The sequence below is a fragment of the Triticum dicoccoides genome, chromosome 7B (assembly GCF_002162155.2).
Source record: "Triticum dicoccoides isolate Atlit2015 ecotype Zavitan chromosome 7B, WEW_v2.0, whole genome shotgun sequence".
NCBI classification, from domain to species: Eukaryota; Viridiplantae; Streptophyta; class Magnoliopsida; order Poales; family Poaceae; genus Triticum; species Triticum dicoccoides.
The window spans coordinates 33,288,994-33,316,226 of NC_041393.1; the positions used below are offsets into that span (position 1 = coordinate 33,288,994).

The 27,233-nt window shown below is 41.4% G+C and overlaps 1 protein-coding gene and 1 long non-coding RNA gene across 2 annotated transcripts; one reads left to right on the forward strand and one right to left on the reverse strand.

The window, feature by feature from the left end:
- Positions 1-265: 265 nt before the first annotated feature.
- LOC119341437 (E4 SUMO-protein ligase PIAL2-like) lies at positions 266-9,391 on the reverse strand. Its single transcript, XM_037613309.1, has 16 exons — positions 9,017-9,391; positions 8,798-8,870; positions 7,675-7,740; positions 7,078-7,143; positions 6,885-6,967; positions 6,285-6,336; positions 6,027-6,092; positions 4,511-4,578; positions 4,387-4,435; positions 4,131-4,215; positions 3,941-4,039; positions 3,768-3,828; positions 3,023-3,074; positions 2,828-2,944; positions 1,917-2,744; positions 266-1,283 (listed from the first exon to the last, which is right to left on the reverse strand). Exons 1-16 carry the CDS (start codon positions 9,241-9,243, stop codon positions 615-617), a joined length of 2,661 nt encoding a protein of 886 aa, XP_037469206.1. The 5' UTR covers positions 9,244-9,391; the 3' UTR covers positions 266-614.
- Positions 9,392-10,436: 1,045 nt separating this feature from the next.
- Positions 10,437-11,513, forward strand: LOC119342109. The gene is made up of 2 exons (XR_005165388.1): positions 10,437-10,942; positions 11,042-11,513. It is a non-coding gene; the product is annotated as an uncharacterized LOC119342109 (long non-coding RNA).
- Positions 11,514-27,233: the final 15,720 nt, after the last annotated feature.

The window sequence follows — 27,233 nt, forward strand, 5'->3', positions numbered from 1 at the left end:
ACAGTTTTTATTAGACATAATTTGCCCAAAGTTTATCATAAACGGATTGGAGGACCGTACAGTTTAACAACCACAAAATGGACTTAACGGGGTGCTGGCTGTTAGATCACATCCACTTCAAAGTACTTCTGACTCCTGGTCACACAAACGTGCCACAAATCGTTCCACAAACAGGCCGGTTGTGTTACTATTTAACTGCACTACATATGAATAAGAACCCAGGATGCAACGTATATTATTCAGTTCAAACTTTAAGAATGTGAACTACGTACTAACTCTGTGAGCAATTTATCCAAGTGCAAATTCAAATTCAAACTACATGAAACGAATGCAACCGGCATGCACATCCGAGCACAATAGAAGAGTGCTGACGCCCAGAAGAGGTGACATAAAATAATAATAGATACTTCGTTCCATTGCACAACAACAGATGTACGCTAACGCTAAGCAGCCCATTCAGTAACTCCCTACATTTGCAGGCTAACATAACATAACTAAGGACGTTAATATCTAACCGCAGATCAGACGTTCAGAGTTCAGAGCCACCCACAAAAGTAGATCCATGTTAGCCTCTCTAAATCCAGAGCCACCCACAGCACCTGACGAGTATATGTTTACCTGCCAGGTGGCCGAGCCTGATTTGTCCGCTGACCACCACCAGGCTGCAGATACCGTTCGATTGCTTGATCGTAAGCAGAGCCTACCAGGCTCCCCCTCATCTGCCCCGTGGGCTGCCAGTTCGGATCCATCTCGATCTCCGGGACATCGGGGTCCTCGAGCAGGGGCGTAGCGGGAGTCGGAGAAGGAGGTGGTAGACCAGGAGAATGCACACGCGGAACAGTAGGTGCTAGGCCAGGAGACTGCACACGCGGAGCAGTAGGTGCTAGGCCAGGAGACTGCACACGCGGAGCAGTAGGTGCTAGGCCAGGAGACTGCACACGCGGAACAGTAGGTGCTAGGCCAGGAGACTGCACGCGCGGTTGCACTGGTGGAGTAGACTGCCGGGACACTGCATGCGTTCTCATTGCCTGGCTCTGCTGGGGAACGTAGAGATGGCCTGGTGTGGCCTGGCTAACTGCAACGCCTCGGTTCACCAGTTGGCCTATTAGATTGTCGAATTGTCGCTGGTCATATTGCTGATATTGTTGAGGGTAGGGAGCTCCATAGGCATTAGCACCTCTACCCTGTCCAGGGCCTCCTGTCGGCGGTCTCATATGCATGAAGGGATTTGCAGCAAGGCCCATAACCCGACCACGTTGATGGTTTGGCATGTTGCGCATATCCTGCCAGAATTATGCAAGTCCATCAAGAAATGTTGTTTATCAAGATAAATTCAATCCAAGCAAAAATACAGAGAAAATTGGTTCCACTTCTTGTTAGTAAGTTGAAACTGGCTGCACTGAGCCCGCAGTCTACAGTAGTGTTACTAAACAATGTCGTTATTGTAGGTGCTTACGCCAACTGACATCCTAGTGCAGCTAACAGCTAATTGCCAAAAACAGGTACTATCATATGCTAAATACTTGATGCGGCTGCAAAACACAAGCGAGATAGTATACAATTATGTAACAGGCCTGGAGCTTTTCAAATGTTTAGGCATCAAGTACTTTTCAAATAACTCGGAACCAAATGAGACATTTTTCAACATCCAAACACTATCATACTACCAGTTATGGAGCTCCGCTGACTTGTCACTTGGTTTTGCATAAAAGTAAAGACATCAACTAGTTCAAATGTGAGTAAATATTCCCTCTGTAAACAAATAGAAGATGCTTTAGATCACTACTCTGACATTTGTTTACAGAGGGGGTACTTAACATGATATGTACAGTAATTTTATTGTGAGATGAAACAATGCAATGCTACACTATGTTGGTAAATATCATTCCAGAGGGCCTTCAGAAGAGTAAAATTACCTGTTGTGTCGACTGTAGATGGAATGGTGAGGAACCATCAGGAGCCCTTGAGAGTGGCCCAACACCATTAACCATCGATGTGATTACACTGTCTGCATTTGTCACATGATGTGCTTGGTAGTTTGAAGAAGGTGAAATGGACTGTGGGGTGGGAGGTGGACAATTCGAGACATTTGGCTGCACCCTTCTGGATGAATTATGTTGTGGCACTGCCAGAGCCTGGACTGCTACAGGCTCTCTCCTGACATTTCTAGTATGATGTGCTGATCGAAGTAAAGAATCTAGCTGTGATTGCATCTGCATAATACTGGGGTATCCTTGTGAAACTTGTTGCATGACAGATGTTAAATTGGAGGTTTCAGAAGGAGAGATGGCACGTGTGGTAGCAGGTTGCATTTGCAGGATATCTCTAGGGAGAATAGACTCCAAGGTCCCAATTGAACTAGAGCCAGGTCCGCCACTAGATGAAGGTAACAAATTTTGGCCAGAAGTTGAAGTTCCACCTCCTACATACATATCTTCTGACTGAGTGGCTGTGCTTAGAGGGAAATTCGGAAGATAGTCCATGACAGATATATCTTGACTATTCAACACAGGCTTCAAATCTTCTGAGGGAGATACCGAGCTCATAGGCAGATCACCATCATCATCCTTGTTTATTAGGTCTATAACATCTGAAGGAGTTGCATCAGTTTCTACAGTGTCCCCATTCTGCTGAATTGCGTCACCATGTTTATCTGATTTCTCATCATGAACTGAAACAGCTTTCCAAGATCCATCCGGGAATACAAGAACATCCATGATATCATTACCAGTCCCTTGTAAAATCTGAAACAAAAAGGAGATCAATCATAGGAAAACATAATCAGATGAAAACATGTACAGAACTACAGATACATTATACAACTTGCCTTGACCATCTCTTGATCAATTCGAATGTCAATGAAATTTGAAGGAGTATTACAACATGGACAGCGCCAGGTTGGTTTCCTCGAGTTAATATCCATGTAACTGTCATAATCAAAACACTACAAAACACACGCCATATCATTATTTATGTCAAGAAGGAAAAGGCTCAACCCATGAATACAAATAAACAGATGTACCTGATGGTGTTTGCATAGACGCCCTTTAACTGGGGTTTGCACACGCCTAAAACTGCAATAACATACAAAAAACATTTTCAACTGCAGCTCATTAGCATTTTCCGTTCAAATAAGCAGAGGTTGAATTTACAAAACCGAATAAACAACAGTCTAGACAGACACATGGAGTATCAGAGTAGTCATTACAATGTGAATAAATTGTCCAAATTGAGTTTGTGTAATATTGCCACATAGTCACATACACATGCATGATAAACAATTGCAACTTCTACATTGGCAACCAGACACAGAACATAATTAATTAATGGAGATTGATGACAAGGAATAGTTTGTATAGAGGTTCTTTGTCGTATTACATGCAAGAGCTTACTTGTGCCCTTGTAATATATTCCCTCTGTTCCAAAATACAAGGTGCATTAGTTTTTTCAGAAGTCAAACTTGTGCATGTTTGACCAAGTTTTAAGAAAATGTATTAATATCTATAATACCAAATTTGCATCATTAGATCCATCATGAAAAGAATTTCCATATTTTATTTATTTAGTATTGTGGACATTGATATTTTGTTCTATAATATTGGTCAAACATACATATGTTTGACTTGCATGGAAATTTATGCACCTTATATTCAGGAAAGGAGGGAGTATAACAGGATTGAAGGCGGCTAGGCGCCCAAGTTTTATCAATTTAGAGTAAGTAAATTCAAACACAATACAGCAAAGTACATGTCATGAATATACAGTACCTTATGGGGCACTTTAGGGAAACTCTTGATGGCCCTTCAAGTAGCATATCTGAATCTGAATCTACATAAAAGTTCACAATGAGGAATTCAAACAAAAACATGTTATTCCAGATTTGAGTCAAGAAATTGTCAAAGCATAACTTAAAATTAAAGAACTAAACTTAATGACCTACCAGGAAGATCTGTTGTAACTGGTTGGGCATAGTCACCGAGTTTTGGAGCATCAAAAGACATCAAATTGTTCACAACTGCTACAGCTATGATGTAGTTAGCTGCAATATAAAGCTAAATCAGCACATGCTAGAATTTGATGTGTGCTTCTGGAGAAGGAAAACACACAAAACATATAATCATCAAATATACCAGTAAAATATCCAACAGCTTGTACAATGTTTGCACCATATTTGAGCATCTTGGTGATATCAGTGGGGAACTGGGGTCCTGTTTCCTGTTAATTATTTGAAATGCATGAACTAAGCTTGTTTGAGAATTGAAGATTAACCACTGTCGACAGGGTGCACAAGGCTTTGTGATAAAGGCAGAAAAAATGGCAGAAAGTGGAAGGCAACGGTTTTTCTTCAAACAAAAAGTAATTTAGTCAAGGAAGTGGGACACTAACCATTGAAACATTAGTCCTCTTGTCCACACCTTTTCCGTTTACTAAAAAGCTGAAACATAAAAAACATCAGGCATGTGTCTCTTGGCATAACATATCAAGCATCAAAGCAAAGAAGGTAATGCACCTCACATGCTGGGGGCTTGCAATACATGATGAGACATCTAAATTTTCCTTTTGGACAACAACTAGACACTGCAGAAGGTGAAACAACCAATAAATCTACTGGATATAAAATCATGAGACAATGACATTGAAAGACAAAACCAATAAGAGAAATATAATACATACTCCATCCGTTCCAAATTATTCTGAGTTATAGTTTCTCTCAAGTCAGGCTTCCCTTATTCGACCAAGATAAAGAAAAATGTGCTAATATTTGAAAACATCAAGTATATAATAATAATACACATACATTTTATGATGAATCCAATCAAACTAATTTGGTGTTGTAGATATTGGTATAGTTTTCTATAGACTTGGTCAAACTTAGAGGTTTGAGTTGGGCTAGAAATACAAATAATTTGAAACGACGGGAGTAGTCATGAAGTGTTACCGAACTCCCACAATAGCGTTATACTATCCGATCACTCAATAAACAACAAGGGCATACAGAACAGAGATTTTGGAATAATTAGCATACAAGCAGAATCTGTGCAACTATTAGTTGTTATTGACAGCTAGAAACTAAACAAGTTGGTCCCAAAATCTTTTGGACACTATTCCAGAAGAGGTATCATGGTAAAGTAAACAGGACGACAGTGGTCAACATGAAGACACAACAAATTTACAAATATTCAGTTGCCCAGTACTCCCTCCGGTCCTTTTTAGTCTGCATATAAGTTTTGTCCGGAGTCAAAGTATCTCTACTTTGACCAAACTTGTAGAAAAAAGTATCAATATTCACAATGCCAAATCAACATCATTAGATTCATTATGAAATGTAGTTTCATAGTATATATATTTCTTATTGTAGATGGTGATATATTTTAATATAAAGTTGGTCAAACTTTGCAAAGTTTGACTGGACACAAATCTAAAACGCGGAGTTAAAAGGACCAGAGGGAGTATGAAGCCAAATACAACAACAACAAGTCAACAACAAAGCCTTTAGTCCCAAACAAGTTGGGGTAGGCTAGAGGTGAAACCCATAAGATCTCGCAACCAGTATCAAGCCAAATGCAAGAGACATTAATACAATACTAACCGATGTAAACAGAACATGATGCTACATAGTGTTATGTTTAATATTTTAAAAATACCTAAGAGGGTTGCCACTGTGTCAAGCTTTTGGTCAAGAAACTCAAAAGAAAAACATATAATTAAGTGAATAGTATAATAGCAAAACACGAAAATCAGTACATGAGCAGTTTAAATAACATTAAACACTTGTTGAGACAAGCCATGCAGAATACTTAAATGGCATCAACACTTGTTAAAATCAGCACATGGGCAGTTTAAATAGCATCAACACTTGTTGAACACAGCCAAGTAAAATACTTAAATAGCATCAACACTTGTTTAAATCAGTACATGAGCAGTTTAAATAGCATCAACACTTGTTTAAATCAGTACACAGGCAGTTTAATAGCATCAACACTGAAATTTAGTAAAATAAATATTTTCCCTGGAATGGTACTTACAATCTTTTCATGTTTAGGCAGATTTCTATGAATAAAGAAGTCAGCCATCAAAATATCATATCCAACCTGTAAGTACAGACAGGTATATCAAAACCAGGCTACAGCTATGAAACAAAGCTTTGTCGCTTATCAATATATGTCCTCCCACATCAGGATGTAAGAATGCAAAAAGGTGGGCGTGAGTGATTATAACAAATTAGAGAACTTATCAGGAAGAATAGCACATATAAGATAATTTTAATTGAACAGATTGACCACCTTTGCTTCCAGCGAAGTGATTAGACGGTCGAACTTCAACTTAGGATAATACCTACAAGAAGGACCACATTAAAACAAATAAAATGTGTCACAAAGCTAATGAGTGACTTCGGTTGATCATATTATAACCAATGGGTTCAAATATACTCCCTCCTTCCCATAATATTAGAGCGTTTTTTACACTGCACTAGTGTCAAAAACGCTCTTATATTAAGGGATGGAGGGAGTATTTATTTAAATTTGTCTTGTGAATACTAAACCTAAACAACTGAAAATTGGAAATTGAAATTTTAAATTTAATAGCTTAAATTTTTGAAACATACTGACTCTAAGCTACACAATATTTGGATTTCATATTATGTTTCAAGTATTATTTTTACATTTTGAACTCTGAAGCATGATATGAGATATCCGTGTCACCCTGAATTAAAAGTCTGAAGTGTTTAATAAGATAGTAAAACATGTTTCGCGAAAATGGGATTTCCAATCTCACATTTTTTGTGGTTCTAATTTCATTTTGTATTAAGATTTACATAAAACTGACAACAGGGAATGTGATGGCAACATGTAAGCATCCAGAGAAAGAGATTCCCTCCTTACCTTGGCATTACTGTTGAAATGATTTCAAGCACGGTGCTGTCATTAGCTGGCTCGCTACTGTTCGTGCAGAAGCTGCCAGATAGCTTCATGCCAAGATAAATTATAACTAGGTAAGATGATATGGCCATGCCACCACCCAAGACTACAGATATGCAATGAACATAAAAGAAGAAACCAAGCATTTCATACACACCTCATCAGCCATTCTGAGAATATCAATGTAATCTGAAGGCTGAAACCATTTGTTTTTACAAGCATTCTGCAAAACAGCATGTGCATTAACAGATTAACTTTTTAGTGGGAGAGCCACATATTATGTTTGAAAAACAAGCTCAAGAGACAAATTGTAACCTTGGCATATAACATAATCAACAGATGCATGAAAAATTGTAACCTTGGCATATAACCTAATCAACGTATGCATGTAACACTTTGAATCGCTTGAAGCAACTCGAAGGTAAATTATACAGTTGAAGAAATTTAACACACATGAGTAGGATCAATGGATAGATGGTAATTGTTTTTATAGCAAAACATTGGGGTTTTGTTTAGACCAGCTGAACATTGGGTTGAAGCAAATAATATGTTGATGATACATATAATCATATATGCAGTCACGGAAGAAAATGTGTTCTTCTCTAAGTCTGTTTACAATTGGACTTTTCAAATAAACCAACATGAGTGAAACAAGACTATATAAACAGATAATTCCTCGTACGTAATTGTGTTCTGGTTTGGGAAAAAGTTTCTAAGTGGTACTAACACATGACTGGCATGAAAGGTGATTTACCTTGCATGATATGATCAGTACCATGACAGAAGATTGTAGAAATGGATCCTTCCTCAGCTCATATACCTGGTAAATAGTGGTAGAGTTAAAATTAATAGCACAGAATTAAGCAAAATATTGACCACGACTTAATTTACCGCATAAACAAATTATCCACCCACAATGAATGGACAACATAATTCAAGGTCAAAATTCGTAAGTGTACAGCTCATATGCTAGTTACCTCATACAACAAATCTAGAAAATAACAATGTTAGGATGTGTTCCCCAGAAGAACTAAATAAGTTCGAAAATACAAAATATATTCACCCATATCCTGAATAGACGGGCAGTTTCAGGTATTGCATAGAAACAAGTATGCCTGGCAAAGACTATATTACCCCCTTGATTAGGTCACTTATTACCAGAAGAAAAGGCATATGAACAACAGAATCACAAATCTAACATAATTTTTTGTGAAATTAGGAACTAGAATCCTCCAAAGAGTGCCCGCTACTATAGTACTTGAAAGGGAAAATAAGTCACTTCACTTTTTAAGTTAAAAGTTAGACTCTCATATGAGTTTCCTTAACTTTGGTCAACTAGTTATCTCTATGCTATGAAGTTGGTGTACTTGAAGTCTTGAATCAACAAAGCACACTGCTGAGGCCATGACCCTCTCAAAGAGATGTTTCGGAGAAAACAAAAGATACCAATCTACCATTCATTCATTTAAGTCTCACAATTACACAGCTTGCGCTCTCAACCTATATGTATTGTGTTACTCCCATTTGCTAAACATTGCAATTTAGACCAAAAGGAAGCGCATTCACAGAAGGTCCAAGGGTAAAAAATACCTAGCTTACAATGAAAAACTCAACTGCCGTCACACCAAATGCGTGTTCCACTTCTATAATGCATTAAGGTGATCACAACTAGTAACTGCTGTAGTGAGTCACACGAGCAGTGAATCATGAGTAAGGAAGGGCGGTTATGGTCTAATAATTAGACTCGCCAGCAGAAACTGCCATGTCCGTTTCACCACTATACGAACCGGCCAAAAGACAACAGAAATTGAGAAGACTGCGCGGAACAAAACAAGGGGAATTTGTCCGGCCGAGGAAGGGGACAGACGCAATTTTACCTTTCTCAGAGTGTCTGGTATCTCACTCGCGATCTTAGGAATGTCACCGCCCGACAGCGCGTAATCGATCCCCCTGCAAGCACGCACGCACGGTGGAAAAAAAACTAGGCGAAGAGCCACTGCGCCGCGTCGCCGCGGCCAAAAACCCTAGGGAGAATTAGGGGGGACGGAGGCTGGGACGGGGAGAGCGGGATAATGCGGGTGGGGGGAGGGGCGGACCTGGCGAGGGCGTAGACGAGGTGGGAGAGGTCGGCGGGCGCGAGCGCGTAGGAGCCGCCGCGGAAGTGGCCCCTGATCCGCTCGCCGATGGCCTGCAGGCGGACCGCGTTCATCTCCACCGCCTTCTTCAGCTGCTCCCTGGCCTGCTGCTGCTGCTGTTGTTGCTGCGGCTGCGACGGGGGCGCGGAGGGCTGGGACTGGGAGGCTAGGGCGGCGCCGCCGGACATGCCTCGGCCTGGCTGGCGGCCGCGTGTCTGTCTCTCCACGGGAAGAGGGGAGGGGAGGGGAGGCGAGGCGAGGCGGCGGGGAGGAATGCCGAGTACCCGTAGCGGAACCGCTGCGGGCAGGTGGGTGGCGCGGTGGGACGGGGGAGTGTGGCGTGTGGATGACGGGGAGGAGAAGTTTATTTACGGGAGAGAAATATTGGGAATACGCGCGGGGTTCTCGACTTCTCGGTGGGCAGTTGGGAGGCGGAGCGGTGGGGGGCCGTCGGGCCCGCGCGTCAGCGAGCGATCTGGGGGCGGTTCGTGGGAGGGATTTCGCACACGTCGATTGCCAGCTGGTACGTATATTGTTTTTCCTTGTTAGTATTTATTTTTTTATTATTTTACTAGCAAAAAAGGCCCGTGCGTTGCAACGGGTGAAAATCAATATCACACGCCTTTGCCGTTTCGAAGCTTATCCTCTTTCCCGCCCTTGTCCATGATAGTTGTGATGTCTACGTGATCACAATGAACCCAAATGTGATCAATCCCAAGATGATGCACTGATCCACCACCTAACACACTATCTATGTAGGCTAGCATTAACTGACAAACTCATGTGGAATCACTTATTATACATGGATATCATAATAGATAATGACCAACAGATGAAGAGGTTAAAAATATCACTCTAAGGCCGGCTCCAACACAAGAGCATTTAGAATCCCAAGCAAATTAACATGCACAATCATACGGCCCTAGCAGCTACATTGCGTATACTTTTTTTAGTGTCCGACTCTAGGTTATGGGTTGATATCAGGAAAGTTGCCAGGACGATGCAAAATCTGCCAGTATTTTATTCCCAGTGCCCGCATTGTACGTGCCCTAACCACGTTTCAAGTGGCAAAAAAGTAATTTTATTTTTTTAGAAAAAAAGGGACTTGGCTTTTCTGAACTCTTCTTGATCATCTACATCCATATGGCAGGGAGCCTCCCAAAGCTCGGAAGAAAAAGAGCAATCGCGGTGAGGCAGCATATGTTTGTTCCGTCGTGAACATCTTCGAGTGTTTAATAATTCATTTAAAGTATTTTACGAAATTACCAAAAGATTTGAATTCTAATGATTTTGATAATGTAGTTTTTTTTCTAATGGTAGGTTTGCTCTATTTGGAAGATTATATTTCATTCTCAATATTTTTTTTGCACTATTAAGTCTTGGTCCAAACACAAGAAAATATTATAACTCCCGTGCGGCTGAGCGGCCTACACGCACCTACACGTACACCCATCAGGCCCATCACGTGTACCTCCATGGCTCCACCACTGGTTTATCCATTCGTCTCCAACGCTGGCTTATCCATTCGCCCCCACTAGGATGCATCTGCATCCATCTTTCCTATTCTCTCGCTCCATCTCTCATCCTCTCTCAAATCTCTCTGATCGGTGGACTCCGTGTGGGCGGAGCGAAGAGGGAGCCAAGCCAGCCGAGCCGACCCCTCTCCTCTTTCCCTTTCTCGCAGCGATTCGCAATTTGCCCCTTCTCGCTCCATCTCTCTTTCTCATCCCGTGCTTCCACCGATATGCGTAGCCAACGGCATTTAAGCGCTATGAGACGGCTGCTCGGCGAAGTTCGTTCCCAGGTTGCCGGCGTGTTCAATCGGGTAACTGCATGCAGGCCCCGATGTGAAGCCTCCAAAATCGCTGGTGCCCCCGTTCCACCTGAGTGAGCGCAGCCGCCGGATCCCGTCCTGTCATGTCCTCTCTCTCTCTCTCTCTCATTTCCTCGTCTCGTTCTAATTCTATGGAGTGCATATGCATGCAGGCCGATGTGAAGCCAAGTCGCTGGCACCCCGTTCTAGACCACCAGATCCGGAGTGCCACCGACGGTTCCTGTCCCCATCACGCCCGCGTCAACGACCGCCAAGTTGCTGGCACCTCGTTCCAGACCACCAGATCTGGAGCGCCGCCGCCGGATCTCGTCCCCATCACGCCTGTGTCAACGACCGCCGCGGAACCCTCCTCGGCTCCTCCTCCTCAACGATTCACGGCAAGAACTGGGACAGCACTGTGCCCTTCCCCGTCTCCAACACTACGGTGCTCGCGCCGTCGGTGCTGTCGTATTTATTATCATTCGAATATGTGTGGATTTGACCCCTTCGATTGCCTTCCCATCATGTTTTGTTCATTCTTTTCTGAATCTGATTCTCATGCCTGGTGCGATTTTTCTATAAATCGTGGTCAGGATTTGTTCCTTCTTTCCCGGTTATAATTCATTGAATCAGCCCCGCGAATCACGTTTGCGTGCGTGCGTGATGGTTGGTGTGTGACCATGGGTTGAATACTAAACAACGTAGGGTGTCTCTTGCATAAACGAAACGTTTTCTTGGATAAGTCACTTAGAATAGGATTGCGGGTTGAATACCTAAATCGGCAGGGGCTTTTTTGCAAAAACACCACCGACGGACGACAGAAACCCAATTTTATTTATTATTAGGTAAAGAGGTAAAGATTTTTTTGAAAGTTTCGGAAAAAAAGTATTTATTTTTGCGTTTGCAGGTAGTATCGGTCTTCTCTTTTGAGTAGTGCTCACGTTTTATTTTGCTTTACTTATATTTTGAAAGCATCAACATATCCATATATTAGGGGTGTTTGGTTCCAGAGACTTTTTCGTGTTGGGACTAAAAGAAGTCCCTAGCAAACCAAACACGGGGGACTTTTTTGGGATTTTTTGCTAAAAGTCCTTAGAAGCACCTCCTTGAGAGTCCTTTTTCAAAAAGTCCTAGGGACTAGAAAAAGTCCTAGAACTAGAGAACCAAACACCACCTTAGTCGTATATCACCTATGCATTAATGACGCTTGACTCATCGGCCTCGTTAAAACCCGCCCCGCATTATCATACGTAGGTTTGCTGTTCGGGGGCGGGTTTGGCTAGAGACCAAAACCCTAGCCGCCGCCAAGAGAGCCAACTTTCCAGCGCCGTTTTCCAGCGGCTCTCCTCCGCTGGCGACCTCTTGGACGTCGGTCGTGAGGGGGGTCGCCAGATCCCGGGCATGTGTGTCATTTTTGCTTTAGGTTTAGAGCCCTAATAGCTTAGGTTTTTGGATCGTCCGACGCCTTGACTTCGGCGGCGGCGACGGCGATGCTGAATAAAGAAGTTCCAGATTCTTCTCCGGCGAGGCGATCGTCTTTATGGTCGGTGATGGATTTGGGAACCAGTCTGTTCAAGCGGGGATATCGTGGCGGCGACGGCATCCTTGTGGTGGACTTGTGTCCTCGGGCTCCGCCGTTGCGATGGCGTCTGCTCCAGCGTCGGCGTGGAGCTTGGGAGGTAGTTCTGGAGCGGATGCAGATCGTGGTCTGCATCGATGACATCTGGAAGACGGAATATATGCTGGGTTCGTGGTTGATGGATGGCAGGTACGATTTCCTACTTCGGCGTCTTAGTCGTGGTGGGGTGTCAGATCTGGAGTTCGATGGCATGTCTGGGGTGTTGCCCCGGTCTGATTCGTTCAACGGTAATAGTTTCATCTTTGGTGAGCCACCTTGGAGGTTCGCAAAGCTGCATATCAGCGATGGAGCCGCGTCGAGCTCGGATGAGGAGGTGATCCGTCATTTTTTTTCTTTGGTGGCTGTTGTGGTGGTGACGGAGGTAGGTGATGGACGTTGGTGTTAAGCTTAGCAATGTTCTGCTATCTTTTCAGTTCTGTCATGTCAGTTTTTACGTGACTTGTAATTTGATCTTTATGATATGAATGAGACACGTATTATCATGCAAAAAAAACCGCCCCGCATTTATGCACGCGGTCCCCCGAATGAAAACCTCCACCATCAAACAATTTATCATCAACAACCAGTCGTTACTCCATATTTTTTTCTCCCCTCCCCATCCCCTTCTCTGCTCGCGCAAGCTCTCTTCTGCCCTTTCTACTTCGCATAAATAGTTCATCCCTCATTTTCATGTGTTCCTCCGTAGGAATAGTTGGCCTACAATAGAATAGGGAACTGCTTATTATGCTTCTTATGCTTAGCAGATAAGACATTACTTGGAAAAATGCACTTAGACGAGCGTTGTTTACTTCTTCGTTGGTCTGGTTGGAATCCTAGACAGAACATAACACTGCATGGCGGATAGCTCCATCGATTGAATGGTTCATATGCATGTAGTCAACAAATTAACATTATATCAGTGCATTGAAATGTGTGCGCTCTCGGCTCATTATTATATAATGATAAACATACGACATAAGGAGGGGGCTCTTCTCTAGCGCCAACAACTCTCACTGGATCCTGCCAAGATTTGATAGAACACCCAACTCCTCTTCCTCGTTGTGTGTAGCCTCCCTGTGTCATCCCCTTAGCGGGGTTCCTCCTCTCTGCTCCACTTGCTTCCACGCACTTTTGACCCCTTCATCGCGAGAGGATGGGAAAGAGAGAAGGGTGGGGCAGGTGGAGGCAAGAGATACATATCCTATTGCTGCTGATGTGACATTGGGTTGCATTTATTGTCTTTTATGTTTCGTAGCCCACTCCATGTATTTACGTGCGTATTTGCAGCTCTATGACCGTGTATCCGTTCATATTCAATCAATCACTTCATCAAATATGCAACTCAAAGCTCTAGTGCTCGTTGCGGGACTATTATGTGTAGGTGGGTGGCATGGTTGCTTTTGGTGGGGTGGGGGTTTGGGGGAGTGTGGCGTATGATGACAAGGAAGAAAAGTTATTCATGAGACATGGGACAGAAAATGAAAAAGGAAAATATATGCGCAAGGTTCCAGGTGGCGATGGGCTGTTGAGAGGCGGATGGGTAAGGCGTCGTGGGGCTCGTGTGTCAGCGAGCAATTCGAGGACGGTCCATGGGGGAGATCTCCTAGGTTTTGATTGCCAGCTGGTACGTATATTGGTTTTCCATCTTATTTTTCCGGGTATATAGTAGTATCAGTTTTCTCTCCGAGTAGTGCTCTATTTTGCGAGGGAAGTGCTCATGTTTATACAACAACAAAATAGTTAGGAAAAAAATTGTGCCCCTCATTCTCACACCCGGTCACTCGCAAGAACATGCCGAGGGGGCTATGCAGTTGTCAGTACGTGTAAGATCGAGGAGCCCACGCACGTTGTCATTCCTTCTCTTTCAACTCCCTCTGTCTATTACCTAATGTGGGACGCGTACAAGCTCAAAACATATGGGAAGCACACACCCTCAAACATATGATAGACACACACATGCATCTTTTTTTTCAACTTTTCGTCCGTGCGGAGTTTCCACTATCAATTTTCTTTGTGTAAGATCGAGATTATACAAATGAAATACGTGATCATCTTCTTCTAAATTTAGCTTCATGGTACTCTTCGCTCAAAATTCATTGCACATTAAATTTTTCTATTGCAACTTTTTGACCCATATCTCTACTATTATATGGGAGTTTGTAGGTTCGCGGCACCTCCCATCACCCCTCCACGCTTGTTTATTCTCCCTCCCACAGAAAATCAAGTGATTCCCTCGACCCTCCATGTTGGTTTTCCCCGTCCGCTTACCTTACTTTTTCCTCCTCACGCCTCCCTGTTTGGAATAATCCAAATCAGATCGGTATTTCCTTTCCTTGTCCTACTAAAAACCATGTCCTGCATTAAATCAATCAAATCTTACCAAAACCATGTCTTGCATTAAGTCATCAAATCAAATCTTACCAAAACCTCAACTAAATCAAAAACTTTCTTTCCTTTCCCTACCACACCTAAATCAATTCAAATCTTAGCAGAACTTCAGCTAAATCAAAACTTTTATTACCTTCCCCTACACATATTCAAATCAAACAAAATCTTACCAAATTTTGTAATATGGTGCATGTAAGGTATATATCAGACACGATTGGTTTTGGCACTTTATAATATGTATATGCTCACGTTGCAATGCACGGGAAAATATCTCTGCTATTAGATGGGAGTTCATAGGTTCTCCTCACCTCCCTTCACCACTCCACGCTTGTCTGTTCTCTCTCCCACGGAAAAACCAACTGTTTCCCTCGTCTCTCCATGTTTGTTTTCCCCGCCGCCTACGTTAGTTTTTCCTCCCCACACCTCCCTATTTGGAACAATCTAAATCAGATCGATATTTTCTTTCCTTGTCCTACTGGAAACCTTGCCCTGCATTAGATCAATCAAATCTTACCAAAACCATGCCTTGCATTAAGTCATCAAATTAAATATTACCCAAACCTCAACTGAATCAAAAAACATCTTTTCCTTCCCCTACCATACCTAAATCAATTCAAATCTTGCTATAAATTTAGTTAAATCAACACTTTTATTACCTTACCCTACACATAATCGAATCAAATAAAATCTTAACAATTTTTTTAATATGGTGCATGTAAGGTATATATCAGGCACGGTTGGTTTTGAAACTTTATAATATGTATATGCCCACATTGCAACGCATGGGCAATTAGCTAGTTAGTATAAAAATGTTGTTAATCAAAAGGAGAAATAAACAATTTGGAATATGAAAATAATTATATAAATTATATATCATAGAAAATGCATAGTAATATAGTGACCGTTGGTAAAATTCTTGTTGCATTAGCAAACCTTTGATCGTGAAAAGGTTAATCCCTGGACCCTTTGTTCGACAATTGATCATATAAACTCCATATCCTACAAAATATCAAGTTGTAGGGTAATTGTTGGTCAAAGATATGCCATATACACAACCTTTAGTCATGGAAGGGTTAATCTCTTTGTCGTATGTTCACTATAGAATGTAATACACAACCTTTGACCATGAGATGGTTAATCTTTGGACACCATGTTAACCAAATTTAATATGCAAACTACTACGTTCACTATACTTCGTTGGACTTTTTGTCGTCCAACTACCCTGTTGTCATGCAGACCACTTGTAGGAGCGTGTTGAGGGGACCGTGCGGCCGTTGGTATGCATAGGATGGGCCCACACACACATGATCATTCGTTCTCTCCCAACTCTCTCTCTCTCCCCCTCTCACCTAGCATGTGAGAGCACATGTGGCATCTCTGTTTCTCAACCTTTATTTCCGGTGTGGAGTTTCCAATACCTATTTTCTTTGCGTAAGTTCATGATTAGAAATGAAATACCTAATAATTCTATTTTGAATTTGGCTTCATTGTATTTTTTTTGCTTGAAAATTCATTGCATATGAGATTTTGTTAGCACAAATGTTTGACCAATAGTAGTAGAAAACAGTTTTTACTCAGACGTCAAAAAAATAATTTGGAATATAAAATGTACAAATTGTATATCTTAAGAAAAATATAGTAAAGAGTCAAATGTTGGTCTTGTCCTATATGCAACCATTGACCGTCAAAGGGTTAATCTTTGGGCATTTGTTTGAATATTCACCATATAAATTCTATGTCATATAAATATATACTCCCTCCGTTCGGAAATACTTGTCGGAGAAATGTATAAAAATTAATGTATCTAAAACTAAAATACGTCTAGATACATCCATTCCTCTGACAAGTATTTTCGAACGGAGGGAGTATAACACAATAATTATTAGTCAAAGTTATGTCTTATACACAACTTTTGAACCGAAATAACTCCTTATGATAATAGTCAAGGGTCGACCACGAGCGGGAGCACGCTCGAAACTAGGCGGCACGACGCGTGCGTGTGTAGAAAAGAAATCAAACCAAACTAACTCCCTAGTGTCTAACCACAACCATGGTCAAGGGTCAACTGAGAGCGAGAGGGCTCTAAGGATTGTGTGCCGTCGTTGGACGTGTTACTGTTATCCTTAGAAACAAATGGCTAAGGTTGTTGGATGGTTAGAGAGACAATGTTATCCACAACCACCATGGTTCAAGTCCCGATGCTTGCATTATTTCTGTATTTATTTTAGAATTTTCGACGATGCGCTTTCAGTGGAAGAAGACGTTTCCATCGATGACGAGGGACCTACGATGACTTCGTAAATCTTAAGATGATATGCCAGTTCAGTCTCTCGAAGGTGCTCATAGCTAGAAGTAGGGTGTGTGTTTGTGCGTTCAGGGATGAGTGTATGCGCGTATGTATGAGCGTTTTGCATCTGTACTGTGTCAAAAAAGTATGTTTTACGTCAAATCAAATGAACTCCCTACCTTCTAATTGGGCACATGGCCAATGTCAAACCGAATTAACTCCCTACCATCTAATTGTACACACGTGCAAGGGGTGCGGAGTCAAACCGAATTAACTCCATACTGTTTTCTGAAAGGAAAAGTGTTACTACTTCAGTTCAATGAAAAGTGGACTTGCACTTTTTTCATCCAGTTATGATTTTCTGAAAAGTGAAAGTTGCACTTTTCACTAACTGAAGTTGTTCCTTTTAAAAAATCCGGTGAAAGTTGCACTTTTCACTTAACTGAAGTTGTGTTTTTTTCAGAAATCTAGAGAAAGTTACACTTCTCAGTAAACTGAAGTTGCACTTTTTCACAGATCAGGTGGAAGTTACACTTTTCACTAAACTGAAGTTGTACTTTTTTCACAAATCAGGTGGAAGTTACACTTTCAACTAAACCGAAATCGTACCTTTTCATAAATCTACTGCACTTCTAGAAAATTGCAATCAACTGAGAATCAATAATACATTTTTAGCTATAGTGATTGCCAGCTGGTACATATATTGACTTTCCTTCTTATTCGCTACTCCTCTTACTCACTACGTGTGGCCTCCCTGCATCATCCCCTTAGCAATGTTTCTTCTCTCTGCTCCACTTGCCTCCACACCCTTTTCATCCCTTCACCATGAGAGGGCGGGAAAGAAAGAGCGGGGTGGGGTAGGTGGAGATGAAAGACACGTATCCTATCGCCTCTCACGTGACATTGGGCTGCATTTATTGACAATTATGTTTTCTAGCCCACTCCACAATTTTATGTGTTTATTTGTAGGTCTATGATCGTGTATCCATTCATATCCAATCAGTGACTACACTAAATATGCATCTCATATCTTTAGTACTCGTAGCGGGGCTATTGTTTGTAGGTGGGTGGTGTGGTTGCTTTTGGTGGGGTGGGGGTTTGGGAGTGTGTGGCGTATGGATGACAAGAAAGAGAAGTTATTTATGGGACATGGGGGAAAACCAAAAGCAAAATATACGCGCGGGCTTTCGGTGTGGCGGCGATGGGCAGTTGGGAGGCAGATAGGTAAGGGGTCGTTGGACCCGTGCGTCAACAAGTGGTTCAGGGCGGTTCATGAGGGGGGATCTAACAATTTTCAGGCACCGTTAACGAGTGGTGTCGATTGCAGTATGTATATAGGTTTTCCTTCTTATTTTTTCAGCTATATAGTATTTTTTTGCTTCCTCCTGATTTCCTAACATCACGGTCAAACACCATTCTCAACCTATATAGTCAATAAACGAGAGATTGCACAAGGAGCGGCCGATAGCTGGGACCCAGCAGCTCAAGCAGTATTTGATTTTTGAGGTGTGAGCAGAGTTTTTCTTGAGCGATATTTTTGTTGTTGTTCAGAGGAGCAGGGTATCAACTGGGCGGGCTGTGGTCCATCTAGCCTAGGCTATTATTTTATGTCGACCAAATATCCAGCCTAGATATTATGTTTTTCAAGGTGAAAATGGCTAGCCCAGCTATATTTTTTTTGAGGAATGCCCAACCCAGGTCAACTTGTTATTCTCCGCCCGCTGGGCTGCAAATCTTTTCTAGGAGGGATGCATTAGGCTTAACAAGAAAATGAGATTTAAGAAATAATAAATGGAATGTAATTATAAAAACTGAGCTGTAACTATAAAAAACGCACAAAACAAGTAATTAGTTTTAAAAAAAATATTATTATTGGATTTTGAAACTTTTAATTTCATTACTTGTTGCACGCGCAATATTTTGTTGGATTTTTACCTAATACAAATTTATTTTGAAATTATATTTAATCTGACTCGAAATTTTGGGATAAAAATATTTATGATCCCATCAAAATGTGGGAAATTTTGTTGAATTCTGTTTTGAGCAGTTGGTTGAAATTATTAATCGTTGTCCTGGCTAGAAAATGGCCTGTAATTTTAATAAACTATAAATGGATGTAGTATTTTTTATTAGAATTCGAAAATGGGTTGTACATTATTACAAATCGCAAATGGGCTATATGTTCTCTGCCACACATGTGATGCTCACTTGTGGGCCTACTAGTAAGTGTGCACGTGCAACGCACGTCTAAAGCCTTAACCAAGTTCATAATAAGTATATAATTAAAACATGATTTTTTTTCCAAAAATATATGAATTAAAAAATACACGATGTTGCAATGCCATCCAAGTTGTGTTTCCAATAGTTAGAAACCATTGCGAGTTTGTGGTCAATAACGTCTGTTGTTTCACTTATTCAATGTTCTCACGGTTGTCAAAGAAGAAGATCAAATCTATTAATCCTTCCATCACAAAATGTACCAATCTTGCACATGCATTTTCCTTTCATGGAAACCTAGCATTCCACGACTCAATCATCATCTACATCAAGAATTATATAGACAAGACAATCCGTGAGCTACATAGGATGGCTTCCGTGAGCATCACCCGTACCCAAATTGGATCACCCGTACCCAAATTGGCTAGCACAAATCTTCAAGAAAAAATGGCTAGCACAAGTGAGGTGAAAACTGCAGCTGCTGCACCGCCTTCTACCTCCTTTGTTAGAATAAATCCGAGACATACCGTCGATCATCCGAGGACCAAGCAATCACACGAGCACGACACCGAGATTTGTTAACGAGGTTCACCGATATGGCTACATCCCCGGGGCCTGACTACGGGCGCTCCTCCCCGTGACACCGTCACAATACCGCACACCGGCCACCCGGGCGCCGGCACATGCCGCCGGCTCCCCCTTGCGCGCCTGTGCTATTATGTTGGCATAGGTTACATCGTGTGTCTACCCCGCTATATAAGAGAGGCCTAGGATACAAGTGTCCTACTAGGACACGACACCACATTCTATGTAAACACGGTACAACTACAAGTCCAACTGTAACCTACTTTATACACTATATTCGACACAACTCTATCATCCTTCAAATGAATAACTGTTTCCAAGCATTGCCTTGCCATACAGTGTTGGAACTCACCTACTGATGGTGGATTTATTTTATCTCTCAGCCCTCACAAGAGCCAAATGGGGCATACTATTTGTAATAGTAGTTTGTCCGGCAACTTGAAAATTTCAGTAGGTACTTAATGTAGAACTGCACTTTCAACAATTTAGTTGTATAACGTGCTTTTCAAAAGTGGCCAAGACTGCTAATTTATAGACAACCTGAAAGTGTACAGAAGTTCCATCCATCCTCATGCTCTATGCCCAAATGTACATTGATAATTCAACCAGTTTGAGCTATCAAATTGAGTTATTATTACAAGATAAACAACAATAGAAGTCCCACTGTTACATCACATGTCATGAATAGCAACACCTTCTCGGCCTTGAAAATAAGACTTATGAAGAGAGCTCTTACAATAAAACCAAATATATGTATGCGAGCACTGGCTCAATAACTCGTTGATATGCAAGACAACTTATCAACATGTAAAACTTCCAGTGCATGACAAGCCTCCAAAATCCAAACGTTATGGAACCAATTTCTCTATTTTCTAATCTTGGCTGAATAGTCATTCTACTAAAAATGTGAATAAAATGAAAAATGAATAAAATTTCGACGACACTCACCACATCCAGTTTTCATCCATAACAGTGGAGCCAAAGATGTTGGTATACATCTACATCCAAAATGTTGCACGCACATAAAACAAAAGAATTAGTATTTTGCAGCTTCGTACATCATTAGTAAGCAGAGCAAGGAGTGGACTAAGTATGTCTTCTTCACCAACCAAGGGTACCCCTTCTCGTCATGAGGTTACCGACTTTGTACATTCCACTCCATGGTTCTGCAAAGCATGAAGGATGGATATTCCATCAGCATGAATAATTGGCACGAAAGACTTTGCACACTCCATTCCATTGTCCCGCTAGTAGTACATGTATCTTAACTTCTAAGTGATAGGAATTTGTTTATGCTTTTCTATAATGCACGACGTCATGGTGAATCCTAGAATGCACGTCGTCATGGTGAATCCCAGATTTGCTTCACTTCCTTCCATGCAAGTTGTACAAATATAAAATGGCACATGATTATATAAAAAAGAGGGGCGTGGAACAAACTGAAGATATACTCATACACATATGCACAGTAAAGTTATAGAAAACAAATAAACGTTGTGTTACCTATATCCGCATAGTTAGACATATAAGAGATTAAGTTGTTCAGTCTGTTTTGTTGTATGAGTTGTCTCCTTAGGCTGGACTCATGGACCTATGCGAGGAAGACAAAGTATAAGTATAACTGTTGCCGCGCAAAATTGATCCACACAGCACCACAGAATCCTCACTTTCGTGGAGGTAAACTGACCGTTTTTCAATGCAAAACGGCAAAGATCAGCCAAACCCTAGGGTTGCTAGGGCTGGGCAGAAGCTACGAGCTAGGTGCTGGAAAGAAAAGAACGTAGGAGAAAAAAGTAACGTAAGGTTGCAAAGGATCGATTGATTGCACCTTTTCCAATCGGCCAAGGCCTATATATATAAGGCATACAGGACTTTGCGCTTAGGAGCAGGACTCCAAGTCCAAACCGAATAGGTTTTGACCACTTTAAGTTGGTTGCCATGTATACAGAAAAACCTGCCTGCTAGCCATGTTCCCCTGCCATGTCTTGTACAGGGCTTCATTGGCCTATAATGGAAATAATAAAATATTCCGTCCAGGACGCTAATCATACCAGAAAATAGAAGTTTTATACTAGTTGCCTTGTTCACTTGCGCCACCTCCATCCAGATGTCTTCCCTTCTACTTTTGCCCCAAGGAAATAACTTGCTTTGCCTGACTTGGTGTCTCTGCACTGAACATTAGCATATACACTAATCTAGCAGATCAAATAAACTTGGTAGCCAAATTATACCTGCAACACATGCCCTCCTGTTTTTGGTACACTTGTATTCACCAAAAACACTTTAATAATACCACAGAACAGTGTTGACTGCTTTCACTGGTCACATTACTGCTCAAGGTGACATACAAATAACACATCAACCAAATTTTACTTAGGGCGATACTTGAAATCATATCGGCCATATTTTGCTCAGGGCGATATCTTAAACAATATCGGCCATAGTGCCATCAAGCCTCTTGCCACATGCCAGGATAATACTTCTTCAAATATTTTCCATTGAGTGCTTTAGGCAATTTCTCCCCTTGCAAAGTTTGTACAAAATATGAATTCCCAGGAACAATTCCTAAAACCTTATATGGGCCTTCCCAACTCGGCGACCATTTGCCGAATTTATTATTTCTAGTTCCAAGAGGTAAAATCATTTTCCACACCAAGTCTCCTATTTGAAACGATTTTCCCCCCACTCTTTTATTATAAGCCTTAGCTACTCTTAATTTTTCTTTTTCAATTTCTCGTAAGGCTCTTAGTCTTTCTTCTGGAACATCATCAATTCTATCCATCATCAAATTATTATAGTCTACAGCCGACAAATCATTTTGTCTGGCTACTCTAAGAGCTTGCAAATTAACCTCTACAGGTAACACCGCTTCCTGTCCATACACTAACTCATATGGTGTCACTTGAGTTGCTCCATGCTTAGATATCCGATGAGCCCATAAAGCCTCCGAAAGCACTTCATGCCACTTTCTTGGATGCTCCTTAATTTTCTTCTTTATAAGCTTAATTAAAGTTTTATTGCTAGATTCGGCCTGTCCGTTAGCTTGAGCATAATAAGGCGACGAATTTAACAATTTAATTCTAAAAGATTCGGCAAACTCACGAAATTGATGAGACATAAAAGAAGAACCTTGATCAGTAGTCAAAGTTTGAGGAATACCGAATCTGCGAATAATATGCTCCAAAACAAAATTAATCACTTCCTTATGGGTCATATTTCTTAAAGGAATTGCTTCGGTCCATTTGGTAAAATAATCTGTAGCTACTAGGACGAAGCGATGACCTTTAGATGAAGCAGGATATATTTGACCAATAAAATCTAAACCCCATCCTCTAAATGGCCATGGCTTAATAATGGGATGCATCATAGCTGCAGGTGCCAATTGAACATTTCCAAATTTCTGGCATTCTTCACACCCTTTATAATAGCGAAAACAGTCCCCTAACATCGTCGGCCAATAAAAACCCGCTCTTTTCAATAACCATTGCATCTTATGAGCCGACTGATGTGTTCCGCATAGCCCTTCATGTACTTCACCCATAGCTACGGTTGACTGATCAGGACCTAAGCACTTTAAAAGTAATCCATCTATCGTTCGGCGGTACAACTCACTATCTAGCAAAGTATATTTTAAAGCTTGTCACCGAATTTTCCTATCTCTTGTTTGTCCAGGATCCTTTAGATGATTAATCAGAGGAGTTCTCCAATCACCTGGTTCTAAATTAGCTGCTGATTCGGTTATTTGTGACTCCTGCACCGAATCTTCTTTGCCATGTACTATTTGCTGCTGGATTGAACAAGAACCTGCTGCATCCTTTAGCAAATTAATAGCCAACAGATCAACATTACTATTAACAGCATCTAGCATCGGTTTTTCTAATATGAAAAACTTTCCCCTACTGATTTGGTATCCGGATGCTTGCCGCGCTAAGCAATTAGCTCTAGAATTCTGTTCCCTAGGTATATGACCGATAGTGAAAGTATTCAGAGACTTAATTATATCTAAACATCGGTCTAAATAGCTGTTTAATAATCCATCAAAACATTGAAATTCACCACTAATTTGCCGGACTACCAGAAGTGAATCTCCAAAAGCCTCTATATCCTTTATACCCATATCTACTAAATTTTGTAAACCAGACAACATAGCTTCGTATTCATCTTGGTTATTTGTACAAGGATATTCCAAACGGACCGATGTTTCATAAACGACATTGTTTGGTGAAATTAAAACATTACCGATGCCTTGTCCCTCCCTACAAACCGATCCATCAAAATAAAACTTCCACGGGCACACACTAACATAATTAATACCTTCTTCACCCTTAATCCTATGATCAACAATAAAATCATCGATGACTTGACCTTTCATAGCACGCAACGATTCATATGCCAAGTCATATTCTATTAGTGCATAAGCCCATTTTCCAATCCTACCACTAAGAATCGGCTGCTGCAGCATATGTTTAATCACGTCGGCTTGGCAAGCTACTACACATGTACTATAAAGTAAATATGGCCGAAATTTTGTACATGCATAATATAAAGATAAACATAATTTTTCAATAAACACGTACCGACTCTCAGCGTCAAGCAAACGGCGGCTCAAGTATGCAATGATGTACTCCTTCCCGCCGTTCTCTTGTGCTAAAACTGCGCCGATCACCTTGTCTTGTGCGGCAATGTATAACCTGAACGGCACACCAGACTTGGGTGCTCGAAGCACCGGAGGACTTGACAAATACCATTTTATATTATTAAAAGCCTCTCGCTGTTCTGCCCCCCAAGTGAATTCGACTTCATATTTTAACCGAAGTAAAGGAACAAACGATTCAATTTTTCCCGCAAGGTTAGATATGAATCGTCTCAAGTAATTAATTTTTCCTAACAATCTCTGCACATCCCTTTTACATGTGGGCTCCTCCAATTTTTTGATTGCCTCTACCTTCTTAGGATCAATCTCTATGCCATGCATGAATTATAAAACCTAAGAACTTACCAGCCGATACACCGAAAGCACATTTGAGTGGATTCATTTTCAGCCCATACCGACGCATTCTTTCAAAAGCTAATCGCAAATCGGCTAAATGATGATCAAATCCATCCGGTTTAACAACTACATCATCAATATATATTTCTAATACGATGCCTAGAAGATCATGAAAAATCAGATTCATAGCACGCTGGTATGTAGCTCCGACATTCTTCAATCCAAAAGTCATAACAGTCCACTCAAATAAACCAACAAAACCAGGGCATCGAAAAGCAGTCTTAAACATATCTTCTTCGACCATAAATATCTGATTATAACCAACATTACCATCTAAAAAACTGATTACTTTATGTCCAGAAGCATCGTTAATCAACATGTCGGCTATAGGCATAGGATATTCATCTTTAGGGGTAGCCTTATTCAAATCCCTAAAATCAATACATACTCTAATCTTATCAGTATTTTTCTTTTCAACAGGAACAATATTAGAAATCCATTCCGCATATCTACACGGCCGAATAAACCGAGCTTTTAACAACCGATCAATTTCATCTTTGATGCGGTCATATATACTAGGATTGAATCGCCTAAGGGGCTGTTTATGCGGCCTAAAACCAGATTTAATAGGCAATCTGTGTTCAACTAAGTCCCTACTCAAACCGGGCATCTCAGTATAATTCCAAGCAAAGCAATCAACAAATTCCCTAAGTAATGCACATACCTTTCCTCTCTGATCGGCCCCCATATTAGCATTAATAAATGTAGGTCTAGGGACACTTCCATCACCAATATCAACCTCTTCAAGTGGGTCAGCCGATGAGAATCCTTGTCCAAGCTTCTCCATGTCATCGAAATCCTCAATAGCTTCATGCATATCGTTCTTTCTTGAACGATACTCGTCAACACGCCTTTGCATCCATTTAACACTATCTTCCTTATTCATTGTTCACAAGGATAAGTCATTAAGCCGAGCTACACTAGCCGACTGTGCATGTACAGGAACAAAACCATCTCTGCCAATGCTAATATAATCATAATCTGATAAATCTCTACCCGTCAAGCATCGCATCTCAACGTGTTGCCAATCAACCGGAGCCTCAGCCAAAGCAATGCAGGCCGAATTATCTGCCTCAACCACTTCAACATCATCATCAACCCACTGAATCAAACATTGATGGAGAGTAGAAGGGATGCAACAATTTGCATGGATCCAATCGCGCCCCAAAAGTATATTATATCGGCCTTTGACATCAACTACAAAGAAAGCAGTCAGCAATGTTTTACTACCAACCGTGAGCTCCATAGAAATAACACCCTTAGCTTCAGACAAGTCTCCTGAGAACCCACTAAGTCCCATATTGGTTTTCATCAGTTCTTCCTCTTTTCGGCCCAACTTAGAAAAAACCGAAAAGGCATGATATTAACACCAGCACCGCCATCAACAAGCATGCGACCAATAGGTTTACCATCAATGTGACCCTTGATAAACAAAGGCTTTAGGTGTTGTCCATGCTTCTCTGGTTTCTCAAATGTAACACTTTTTGGGCCAAGAACAAGTTCTGCAACTTCAGCCTCTTCAGCCTTAGGCGCACGAAATTCAGCGGGCAGCTCAAATACCATATTAATGTCCATATCCGCAGGCATATCCTGTTTATCCTCAGAGTTTCCATCCATAACGATGTCATCAGCACTATTGCCTTCCTCCCTTGCGATGCGCTTCTCTTTCCAAGTCATATTCGAGGGCACCATTGGTTTATCTTTATTGAACCACTCGCCGCGCTTCTTCTCAGCTAGTTCCTCTCTAATTTCCAATGCCCGCAGCCGCTGCACCCTTCTTTTCTGAGTATGTGTGAGCCCTGTCGGGCACCATCGAAGCTTCGGTTTAGTTCCTGGTGCCACTAACCTAATTCTGCTGCCCCCCGAGTTCCTCGGTCTGTACTGATGTGCTGCTGCTTGGGGAGCAAACATTCTGTCTTTGGCCCAAAACAATTCTGTATTGATCAGTCGTGCTAGCGGTCCCATCTTTCTGCATATTGGGCCCCAAATCAGCATGTGAGTTGCTTTCTTTTACTGGAATTTCCTCTTGCTGCGATGTATCAGGTCCCTGTTGCTGCAATGCATCATTACTAATCTTTTCTGAACCTGGAACTCTTTTCTGAACTGAACCAAATCTGAAACCTCCAATCATGATTGTTCCTGGATCAGGGGCAACACCTGCAGCCGATTTGAGCTTACCATTATCAACATTATGAGCAGCACCCAACCCAGGTTGGTTTG

Bases quoted from the DNA above. Each gene is read 5' to 3' on its own strand.
- LOC119341437 (XM_037613309.1), bottom strand. From the start codon at position 9,243: ATGTCCGGCGGCGCCGCCCTAGCCTCCCAGTCCCAGCCCTCCGCGCCC. The intron at 7,741-8,797 runs GTAAAATTGCGT...ACTATTTACCAG, and splicing joins TACCAGACACTCTGAGAAAG to GTATATGAGCTGAGGAAGGA. The intron at 3,829-3,940 runs GTAGGTCATTAA...ACTTTTATGTAG, and splicing joins AGTTACAACAGATCTTCCTG to ATTCAGATTCAGATATGCTA.